Below are 11,859 nucleotides of genomic sequence, written 5' to 3'. Positions count from 1 at the left end.
ACTTGAGTCCAGAGACTATCTGGAGGAGACAGAATAAGGGTGGGGCTTTAGTTACGTCTAATTTCATATTTCTTTAATAAATACCAGGTAAATGAGGCCAAATGTTTTCATAGGTTTAATCTTGAGTGGAGCGCGTGGGTGCTGCTGATCTTACTTGGGGGCACGCCTCTGATAGTTCCTGATCTACCAAGCGCGACACCCTCTCAAGCTGCCCGGGGACATCTTCATGCACATCGACGGGGATGCCGAGAGGGGCCGCCTATAAAGTGGAGGCTCCTGGGGTTTGCAGAGGCCACGGGGAGGCTTGGAAAGAACCTGGAAAGGGGCCGGGGCTGGGGAGCGAAGAGGCTGCCCCCGGCGGGGACGGCGTCCCAAGTCCGGGCAAACCGGGAGACCGTTTTCCAAACGGATGCAGATTTGGTCCCTGCGCCCTGCGGGGGCCCGGGCGGCCCGGCGGCGCGCTGGGTGGAGGGGAAGCGGGCTGGGGTAGAGCCGGGGGGCGGGCGCGGGGCCGGGCGCGCGGGGCCCGAGGGCGAGAGGGGCTCACGCGTGGGGCGCCCAGCGTCGCCTCCCGAAGGAAACCCCGGAACCGGGAAGGCGCGGGAGGTGTTCCACCCCGTCCTCAAGTTGTAACGGCGACCCAGGGCCCGGGGACGCCCGCGCTCGGCGGCCGGAGGGCTGCAGGCCGGGGCCCGGGGCCGGGGCCGGGCGGCGGGCGGGCCGCGCCGAGGGCGGGGCCGGCGCGGGGGCGGACCCGGGCGCGCTCCCGGCCGCTGGCGGGCGGCGGGGCCGCGGCGGCTGCTCTGCCGGGTCGCCGGACGACGGGCCTCGGGCGGCGGCCTGCGGAGGGACGCAGGCCCCGCGCCCGCCGCCTCCCCTCCGCCGGCGCCGGGCCGCGCCATGGCCGCCTCGCCGGGCTCGGGCGGTGCCAACCCGCGGAAGTTCAGCGAGAAGATCGCGCTGCACACGCAGCGGCAGGCCGAGGAGACGCGGGCCTTCGAGCAGCTCATGACCGACCTCACCCTGTCGCGGGTGAGCGCCGGGCGGGCGGGCGGGCGGGCGCGGGCCGAGGCGCTGGCGGGGCCGGACGGGGGCGCCTGCGGGCCGGGGGCGCGAGGGGCGCGGGCGCGGCGCGGGGAGCGGGCGGCGCCGGGTGGCCCCCGCTTCGGGCGCCAGGCTGCGGTCCCTCCGCCGAGGCGCGTCCTCGCGGCCCCGGATGTGCGGTGGGACCGGCAAGTGCACAGCGCCGCCGGCGAGCCGAGGCAGCGGCCGAGCGAGGCCGTGGCGGCTCCGCGCAGCCCGGGGCCAGCGGGGCAGCGCGCGCCGCGCGGGCCTCGGGACCCCGGCGCCGACCTGGGGGCCGCCGGGCGGGTGGGGGCCGCGGGAGCGCCGAGGGCCCGGCGCTGGGGGTCCCCGGCCCGCCGAGCCGCAGGCGCGCTTTACCCGTTTGACCAGCACAGTGTCTGGGAAAACTTAACTCTGTTGCCAGAATTTTCTAATTGGGAGGTTTTCATAGGAAATCAAAAGTTCATTCTTTCTTTCCATATATATATGTATATATATTTACGCAAAATTGTTACTTAGTTAAAGTTGGGAGACCTGGTGATGCATCCTGAGTCCCACCTGGCAGCCGTCAGCTGGAGCCGGTGCTGGTCGCCCCTCTGATGGGCTCTCTAGGGCCCCCGTGCCCACCACACCCTTTCCTGACCCCCCGCACAGAAACTAGGTGGCACTTGCTATTTATCATACTTTGCGTGGTGTTTTTCTTATAGTGAAGTAAAGGCGAAAGGGAAATTGTTCTTTCATTTGCATTTCTATCACACTGAGGACAAAAAAAATACAGATAAAGAAGGCTGAGATTTCAAGAAAAAGTTTTCTCATGCCCCGACTAGCTTCGCTCATTTATTACCTGCCTGGTGTCCACAGGCATTTGCATTTGTGACCTTGGTGAGATTCAGGGATGGGCATGGCAAGCTCAGAGCACAGTGAGGAGAATGGGTGGGAAGCTGGCGCATGATGGGCGCTGTAGCCTGTTACTTGTTCGGGCGCTCAAGTTGCATGTGTACAAATCCATGTGCCCTGTATGTCTGTACCCCTAGAGTTGATCCAATCTCTCCCCCAGTTCATGATTCCCCTTTAAGACCTCCTTGAAAGATGAAGCCATGAGTTATGTACAGACTCTTTATAAAGGTAAAAATTTTTTTCACACAGATCCTTAGTGTTCACTTAAATGCGTTTATGTTCCTCAAATATGTTCAAACATAAACTTGTATAAAAGTTTATGCTTATGGCTGTGATGGACCGTAAATTAAAACATACGTACAAAATCCGTTAAAAACGCAATCAATTCAAATTAACAACATTAATGTGACAGGTGCTATTTTGCTCAACTGAATTGGAGTTATCAGTGTGCATATAGTGCTAAAGCCTTAGCTCAGATGCCCTGGAGTTCAGCCGGGTGATCAGCTGTGCACCATGTGGTGACTCAGTGTGGCCACCATTGTTTTCTAGTCTAAATGTTACAACGTTGTGATGTCACTTTGCCCCTCACCTGCTGCATCTTTTTCACTTAATTCTGCCTGTGTTCTTTTCTCCTCTGCCAATTGCAAGTAATTCTTTATGTCTCCACTGTGTTCATAAATACATAGGCAAAATATAACACGGAATTTCCTAGTAATATTTGCTTATTTAAAAATTCAGGGTTATTGTCATCATGAAATCACAAAACTGAGCACTTCTCATAGAGAACTCTTAGATCCTCAAGCAAATGTCTGTAAACCTCTAAGGCCCCAGCAATCCCAGGTGGAGAAGATCCATCCAGTTCATTACTGGTGGCTGGGTGGCAGATACACTGCCTTTCCGTGACCGGCCCATGGCAGACGGGGCAGACGATGGCAGCCGGTCTAGGCACTCCCCCCTCGGCGCCGTCTCTACATCGTCACAGCGAGTCCTTCAGAGCTGGACTTACATCCTATTTGCCTAGCAGCTGGGGTGGATTGGATTATGGAGAATTTTTCTCTCTCACGTTAGGGGTTCAGCTTTCCAGTAAGAAGTAAAAAAAGTTTGATAAGAGAATTCTAGCAGGATTGGTTTAGTGGTGGTACCTGGGATGAGAAAGGTGAGGGAGTGGAGGCAGGTGGTGCCTGGAAGGCGGCTGTTTCTTGGGCCCTTCATCGGTGTGTGGGCACCAGAGTGGCCCCTGTGGTCGGTAGGGTGGGTGTGGAGGAGGTGAAGACGTGGCGTCTCTTACTAGTCTGGTATTAATTTGTTCATCAATTACTTAATAAGTCCCCAGTGTGTAGGGGACAGTGTATAGGGTAGACACTGGGGATATAATAGTGAGCAAGTAAAACAGCCTCCTCACAGACTTGGGGTTTATTATGGAAGGCATTCATTTGACAAGCAAGGGCACATTTTGATGAGTACAGAAGGGGGAGCGGACGGAGCTCTGGGAACATCCCCGAGTCCCCACTCGGTGGTGGCCCACGTGGGGAGGGTGTCTGAAGTCTATGCCTGTGTGTTGAGGGAAGGGGATGGTTCAGGCACAGGGAACAGGTTCATCTAGGAGAGGAGGAGGGTGATTTGAGATGTAACATTCACAGGGGTCGGATTGTGGAGACAGGATTTGGGACTTGATCCTAAGGACAATGGAAATCATTGAAGGGGTTGAACCCAGGGAGATCTGCATTTTAAAAGGATCCCTCTAGTTCCAGAGTGGTGACTACAACTGAGGAGAAAGTGGCAGAGAAACCGTTTGGAGGCCTTAATACTAGTCTAGGGCCTGTGGTGGTGGCGGCAGCGGGCAGAGCAATGAATGATTGACACTTAGGAAGTGGATAGGATCCGGCTTGGTGAATGGATGAACCCCAGCTTTCAAACTTGAGCCATTTCGGGGTACCCTCCACGAGGAGAGGGGTCACTGCAGAGGGTCAGACCCCTCAGTGTCGCGCGGTGCTGGGTTCGAGCCGCCTGTGAGGTATTTGAGCAGAGGTGGTCTAGCAGGCGGCCTAGCAGGTCCTGGAACTCGGGAGGGAAATCCGAGCTGTTGATTTAAATGTGGGATCTTTGGGGTGTACTTGTGACAGTAGAATCAGTGGCCTAGGAGAAATTTTGAGAACACATTTTGCAAATTGGTGACCTAAATTCTTGGGGTGGGGGGATGTGTGCCCCATTTTTACAAAAATTAGAGCCAGCAATGAACTTTGAGATTTTATATTAAAATCTGGATTCTGACTTCTTTTGAAAACATGGGATCATCTAACAACACTCACCCTACATTTCTACATGGTAGCAGTTGCCTGGTGCTGAATAGTGGCTGCCCCCATTTGTGCGTGTATGTGGTCTTCAGTTTGCCACAGTCCCTGCCACTCCCTATGGTGTTGCTTACAGTTATTCCAGCCTGCTTCACTGCCTTATATTCCATACTCAGCGCCTGTGGGCATTTGAGTTTCTGACCCAGTTACAGAGTGGAATGTGAAGAGGTCCTAGGAGCCCCAAGGAGCCCCAGCGTTTAGAGGTGAGGTAGAGGAGTCAGAGAAGACAAGAGCAACCAGGGGCGCAGGAGGAAAGCCAGGAAGGTTATTGTTAAAAGGAGAGAACGCCAGCTGCTGAGCCCAGGGCTGCTGACTTGGTGTGACCCAGTGAGGATGTGCCCTTCAGTCTGGTCATGTAGCTGTGGGGGGTGACCGTGGTGAGGGCCACATGCGCAGGGCACCAGGTGAGGAACAGGGGGTCGGATGGGAGGAAACAGACAGGGCTGCAAACTTGTTTAAGAAGTTTGACTTTAAAGCACAACTTGTAGTTTTGAAAAACCACCGGATAAACACAGCACAGCAGCCTGGAGCGTTAATTTGACTGGAAGACTTGGGAAAACCCATTGCTTTTCTATTCAAACAAACATTTGATGTGTTACGGAGCAGAGAGGACTGTAGAGGGGAGACTAGAAAGACAGGATTCGGGCTGAATATCGCGTGCCGTTTCTTTGCCGGGAGCTGTGCCGACCCCTTTGTGTTCGTTGGCCCGTGGTTCTCACAGGGACCCTGTGGAATGTGTAGAGTGTTCTTCATTTTGTGGGTGAATGAATGAAGCCCGAGAGGTAAGGTCTCGTGGCTGGTTAGTGGCAGAGCCAGGGGTTTGAGCATGGCTGTCACCCTGAATGTCTGTATACTCAATTGCATTTTTCTAAGGATGTCTGTGTACCGGAAGCGTTTGTTGACACACTTTTCCTCGCCCCACTGAATTGCTATGACACTTTTATCAGACAGCAATTGGCCATGTACACGTGGGTCTGTTTTTGGACTCTCTCTTCTTATCTAGTGATCTGTAACATCTCTCCCCCTGACAATAGCATACTACCTTGGTTACCATAGCTTTATAGTAATTCCTGAAACAAGGGAATTTTTGTATTCCACCTTTGCTCTTTTTAAAAATTGCTTTGGCTATTGTAGGTCATTGGCACATCCTTGCATTTTAGAATTTATGTTGTCAATTTCTGTAAAAAGGCCTGTTAGGATTTTGTTTAGGATTATACTGACTATTATGAGACTTTTCAAAAAGGAATATTTGGGGCATGGGCCTCATTTCATATAGACATTGAAGGAAGTTCTACTACAGTATGTGGCTATAGGCTAAAGGTTGCTAATGCAAGTTACAGGGTGTGGCTGGTACAGAAAATTAGTAGAGGGGCCAGGGATGAGATGGGGGTAAGTGGTAGCTGATCTCGGGCCCCCGTGGAAGAATAATAGCACGTGGGGAGGTGTTGGGCAAACAGAATAACCCCAGCCCTGTCTAATGGGCGGCCACTTGTCGGCTCCAAGCGTTGTTGGCCGTGCAAGAATATGGGTTCAGTGTTGTCTCATCTTTCGATCAGAAGAAGTTGGAAATCCAGACTTTTATGCAGTCTTCCAATTATAAAATTAAAATGTAAAGCCTTGGGTGGGTCCTTCTCATGTGGGCCAACCAGAACTCTCTAGGCTGAATGGGGCGCTTGGCCCGCCAGGCTGAGGCCTCTTGCCTTCCGCTGATCATTCTTCTTTCTTTGGTCCTCGTGTCACCATCAGTAAGCATGACGGGGTTGAAGACGGTCTCTAAGGTTCTTTCTCGCTCAGTGATTCTAAATTTCAAAAAAGGAAAATATCAGAATTTTTAGGGTTTAAGAGGTAGCTGATAGTATCAACAATAACGGTTACATTTTGAGTTGTCCAGAGCCTTACATCTTACCTACCGCCTCACATCTGTGTTCTCTTTCGATCCTACATCATCTTTGTGGACTCGAGAGCAGAATGATTTCCCCAGCCCCGCGGAGCTCCAGGTTACAGAAGCAGGGCTTCCAGCTCCAAGCCCTGTGCTCCTGGTACTGCAGCGCCGTGGCCTCTGAACGCTCTAGGAATAGGCACTCAGGGAGGGAGAGCAGAGTGGGGGTCCGTGCCGGGGACACAGGCTCCGCTGAAGGCAGGTCTCGAGCCAGAGTAAAACTCAGCTTTTGGGTAGGAGTCGAGGCGCCGGTGGGAGCTCTCTGAAGGCAGGAGCTTCGGCACGTAGTCATCTTAGTAAGCCAGTGCCTGGCACAGTACCTAATAGAGTTAAAAGTTTTTATATGAGTGAATAAATGGGTGGATTGATTTAAGGAGAAATCAAAGGCTTCAGATCAAGAGGGCCAAGAATTTTGTCCAGAGAATTTCAAGGACAGCGAGTCAAATGCCTCTGGTAAGTGCTTTGAGGATGTTAAGATCAAAAGCTGAGACTTTGTTCTTATAACTCAGCTGATAGATAGAAAAAGCCCACCGTGTCCTTCTTGTATTTGACTCTCAGATCTGGGTTTTGATTGATAGATTATAATCATCTCCCAGTTGAGAAATCAAATACTCAGGGTATAAGGAAATTAAAACTGCCTCAGGGTTTCATATGCCTTTAAAACTTGCAAGATACAAGTTCTTATCTTTTGGAGATGCACATTGACACATGGACTGTGTGCTGTTTCTTCTGTGGGTACCGTGGGTGGAGGCAGGGGAAATAATGAATCAGAATTGGACATAAGCTGATAATTGTTGAACTGGAAGATGGATACATGGGGTTTCATTGTTCTATTTTGTATGTATTTGAAGTTTTTTCACGGTAAATGTAAACACAAAACCAGAGAGCTTCATAGGCTCGGGGTGCTTCTGGCCTACCAAACTCCCTTTTTCTCTGAGCTTGTCACCAGTACAGTCATGAAGGAGAAATGGAGCAAAGAAAGGGAGTGGGGCAGAAATAGGAATGTGGGCCTTGGCTTGGCCGCAGGTCGGCCTCCTCTAGCCGTGCGGCCTTGGGCAAGTCTTGGACGCCCCACGTCGGGGTCCCAGGCCTGTGGAGGCAGGGGATGCGGTCTGCACTGCTGGGTGTGGGGAGGATTAGGGATGAAGTGGGGCAGCATCTGGCTCACCTCAGGGGCTCGTATCTCATAGTTTTTAATCATTGTCAGACAAAGAGAGAAATGAAAGGGTAAAATTCTGCCTCGGGCTTCCCACCTACCCTTTTCCCTACATGAATTATAAGTGCCAAGGTTACATAACCACAGAAGTAATTTTTTATTTTAGAAACAGAACTCTTTAGAGACCAAATTGGACCACTTCGGGGTTTACAAGAACTGTAACCAGTTTACTGCCTTTTGAAAAATGAAGCAAGAAAGAGCTTAACAGAAGAAAGGCATATTAAAACAGCGGGATACCGTTTGCTACCCGTTGAATTGGCCTCCCCCTTTACCCCAATTAATGGTCAAATCCACTGTTGGTGAGTTTTTTGGTGAAACGGCTTTCTCATATATACGTTGGTATACCCTTTGGGAAAGCGTTCTGGCGGTGTGCGTTGGGAGCCGTCAGGAGGCCCGTACCCGGAGGCTTAGTGATCACTCTTTGCCGTGTGTTCTAAAGAAATAATTTAGACAAAGAATGTTGTGTAGCCATTAAAAGGAATTGCCTAATATCATAGAACAGAGTTAAGATGTAAGCATGCAAGATTGTGCCTGGGCGATCAGCTCTCTGCAGTTTGTGCTTACGCATGTAGATGGAGACCAGAAAAGTGTGGAGAAGGGAACACAGTTAATGTGTCAGAGTCACTAGAGAGTGGCTTAGTTTTTCTTTGAGGAATTCTTTTTTCGCTGCTAAAGGCTGTGCCTGCTCGCCTACACATAAACACTCAAAGGCCTTGCAAAGAGTATCTTGTTAACATGGTGAATGGGATGTTTGGAACATGGGTAAACTCTTTCCAAAAACAGACTAATCAAAAAACCAGAAAGCTCTGGAAACCTGAAGGTTTTAAGTAGAAAAGAAAATTGAAACCAAGACTGTCACTCTTGCACATTTCACTACAAAACAGCATACTTTGATGCTTCTGTCAGATCTTTGCTGTCATCACTCAGCAGTCTTGAAATCTCTCTGTTTCCAGGTTCAATTTCAGAAGCTTCAGCAACTGCGCCTTACCCAGTACCACGGAGGATCCTTACCAAATGTGAGCCAGCTACGCAGCAGTGCGTCCGAGTTCCAGGTACCCCCGCTCACTTTTTCAAGCCGAGTAGAGTGTAAGAGGGCAGCAGGCAGAGATGATCCCTGAAAAGATTAGCTCTCGCGGGGCAAACCGGGCCCAGACACAGTTCAGCGTTCTGGGAAGTCCGCCTCACGCTCTGTCCTAGTCCCCACGGTGTAAGACAGTGTCGTTTCGCAAGTGGTCCAGAGCAGCGCCGTCCAGTAGGAACAAATCGCGAGCCACAGAGGTAACTGAAGCTTTTCTATTGACCGTGTTAAAGAAAAACAGGTATTATTAATTTTAACATTATTTAAATCATTACTTAACCCAACATATCTTAAATATTACCATTTCAACACAGAATCGATATAAAAAAACATTAATGAGATATTTCACATTCTTTTTTTTTCCCCTCTGGGTACTAAGTCTTTGAAATCTGGTATTTCACACTGAAAGCACACCTCAGTTTGGACCAGCCGCATCTTGCTACCGTCAGGGGGCTGGTTTCTAGCACACTGGGCAGCACAGATGGATGGGCAGCGCAGCAGGGTTCTGCCTGGCCCTTAGGGCGCACGCTGGCGCTTTGACCATTCACGTCGGCCAAGGGCCTTGCTGGAAACAGCACAAAGCGGCGTTTCGGCCAGTGGCATGTGATACTGTTGTCAAGGTCGGATGCGACTGACTTAGGATCCTGGTCTCTGAAAACCGAGGAGCTTTTCTGATTCCACAGTTTAAGGTGTGGTGTCGACACTGAGATGTAGACTTTCAGATGCGGCATGAACCGACCCGCCTGGCTGCCTCGGCTCGCCTGAGGGGCTGTGTCTTTGCTGTGGAAGCGGACTCATTGGCTGATGGTGTCTCCTAAAGCACAGGCGACCTTCAAGCTGGGGACTGCGTGTGGGAGCGCTGACAGGAGCGCTTAAATATAATGGTGATGAGGAAAAGTACAGTGTGAGCGTATTTGCACCCTGTTATGCTGGAGTCCTTTCTTGAGTGTGATGACCTGGGAATCTCACTGTGATAACCCCTGACGGAGGTCTTCCCCGTAGACCCGACTCATATGTTGGCCTTTTAGATCATCCCGTATCCAAAATAAGGCGGATTTTGCTTTCTGCTGGATTTGGTGCTTCAGGAGATGAACATTCCCGAGGTGCGCTGCGCTTCAGATCCCGATTCTGGGGTATGGTATTGCCGGCTTCAGAGAAACACGGAGTCTCCCGTACTGTCCCTCTCCCGTCCCGCTGAGGAATGTTCTGAAGTGACAGCCCTCGGCCTTCCCAGGATTCTTCCTTTGAGTACTTTTTAAACTTTGAACCAGTACAGACTTACAGAAAAGTTAGTAGAGTACACATAGCTTTCCTTTCCCCCTGAGGATACGTTGCTGACCCGATGTCCTGCCGACCCACAGCACCTCGCTGTGTTTCCTACAAGCGAGGACGTTGTCCTGCACGACCTCATAGAGCCGCCGAGCTCGGGACGCTCGCGGTGGCACGTTACCAGCCGACCCACAGGCCTGTGCGCGTTTCCCCCCCACCGCTCGTTACCGTCGTCCGTAGCAAAGGGCCCGGTTCAGAATCCTGTGTATTTAGTTACTGTCTTTAGTGTCCTTCAGTCTGAACAGTTTTTCAGTCTTTTATTTTTGACATGAAAAAAACTATTTTTTACTTTTGTGACCCAGCTGCTTTTGAAGATGACAGGCCATTTATTTTGTGGCATATCCCTCAGTCGGGGTTTGTCTGATGTTTCTTCATAGTTAGGTTCAGATTATGCGTCTTTGGCCGGAAGAGCACAGGAGAGGTGCCGTTACCTTCTAAGTGGGTGATTTTCACTAGTCCCATTGCTGACGATGTTCACTCTTTCCACTTACGTAAGGTGGTGTCTGTCAGGCTTCACTCTGCAGTTCCTCTTCCCCTTTGGAATTAGTAAGTATTTTGCAAGGAGATCCTTTAACCTGATCCTCATCAATCTTTCAGTTTACAAATCTTTTTATTTATTTCTGTAGATCTGGTTTTGTGATTTGTTATTTTATTCCATGAGTGTTAATTCACAACTGTTAATGTTATTTCGATGCTCACATTATCCCAGGTTAGGCTAGCAGGAGCCTTCTTCCCAGTATTCTTGACAAACTGAGAAAAAAAGAGAATCCCAGAAACACATGTTTTTTAGGTAAACTCTTTTGAGGTGCAGTTTACATACCGCACAACTGGCCTTTTTAGCGTTACAGCTCTGTATTGTGAAATCTCCACAATCAAGATACAGACCAGTTCCATCGTCCTGCCAAGTCGCCTGTGTCCTTTGTCATCGACCTCCACCCCCAACTTCCAGCCTCTGGAAGCCGCTGACCTGTAGTTCTGCCTTTCCACGTGTGTCCTGTGAGTGGAACCACACATAGGTAGCCGTTAGAGTGCCCCTGTCACTTGGCATATGGCGTTTGGGACTCACCGTGTTGTTGCGTGCTTTAGTTTCCTGGGGCAGCCGCAACAAAGTGCCATAAACCCCACATTTCTTCTCTCATGGTTCTGAGACTGGAGTTCTGAAATCAAGGTGTCAGCAGGGCCTTGCTCTCGGAGGGCCCTGGGGAGACTTCCTTGTCTCGCCCCGGCTTCTGGGGGTTGCCGCCAGTCCTTGGGGTCCCTTGGCTCGTAGCTCCATTGCTCACTCTCCACCGCTATTCCACGTGACCTTCTTTCCTGTTTCAAATCTCAGTGTCCAAATGTCCCTCTTCCTTCCCTTATAAGGACACCAGCCATTGGGTTGAGGGCCCTCGCTAATCCAGTATGACCTCATCTTAACCTAATGACCTCTGCAAAGATTCTGGGTCCAGAGGAGGTCACATTCACAGGGACTGGGGGTTAAGGCTTGAATATACCTGTTTGGGGAGCATAGTCAGCCCACCCCATTGTGTTTTCCAGTAGTGCCTTCCTTGTTACTGCTGAGCAGTGTGCCCGGTACGGAGGCACTAACCGTTCACCCATTCCTCAGTTGGTGGGCATTTGGATTGTGTGCACCTTCAGGCAGTTGTGAATAGATGTTCACAGACAGCTTTTGCGTAAACACCTAGTAGTGAAACTGCTGAATCATATGGTAAGTGTATATTTAACTTCATAAGGAGCTGCCAAACTGTTTGACAAAGTGTCTGTGCTCTGGCACGGTCCCACCAGCAAGGTAGGAGAGTTCCAGTGACTCTAGTCTCTTCAGCACTGGCTGTTTCAGTTTTTATAAGTTGTGGTTAAAAAACAATATCAAAGTGACCCTGTTCACCATTTCTGAGCATGCGGTTCCCTAGTGTGCAGTATACTCACACTGTTGTGCATCCCCTCTCCCGGACTTTTCATCTTATAAAGCTGGAACTCTGTACCC

The 11,859-nt window shown here is 50.7% G+C and overlaps 1 protein-coding gene across 6 annotated transcripts in view; it reads left to right on the top strand.

Moving 5' to 3' along the window:
- Positions 1-65: 65 nt before the first annotated feature.
- Positions 66-11,859, top strand: part of CRTC3 (CREB regulated transcription coactivator 3) — an 89,220-nt gene continuing 77,426 nt past the window's right edge. For 2 of the 6 annotated variants that reach the window (XM_036932067.2, XM_057494823.1), the window contains exons 1-2: positions 775-1,032; positions 8,422-8,520. In XM_036932067.2, the coding sequence (XP_036787962.2) occupies positions 901-1,032; positions 8,422-8,520 (231 nt within the window). In that variant the 5' untranslated portion in view covers positions 775-900. Of the gene's footprint in view, positions 1,033-8,421; positions 8,521-11,859 lie in introns of all 6 variants that reach the window. The other 4 variants (XM_057494822.1, XM_057494821.1, XM_036932066.2 and 1 more) reach the window with 4 other exon arrangements.

Source organism: Manis pentadactyla, chromosome 18, assembly GCF_030020395.1.
Source record: "Manis pentadactyla isolate mManPen7 chromosome 18, mManPen7.hap1, whole genome shotgun sequence".
NCBI classification, from domain to species: Eukaryota; Metazoa; Chordata; class Mammalia; order Pholidota; family Manidae; genus Manis; species Manis pentadactyla.
The sequence above is the reverse complement of the archived record's forward strand: the minus strand, read 5'-3'. Positions and strand labels throughout refer to the sequence as shown.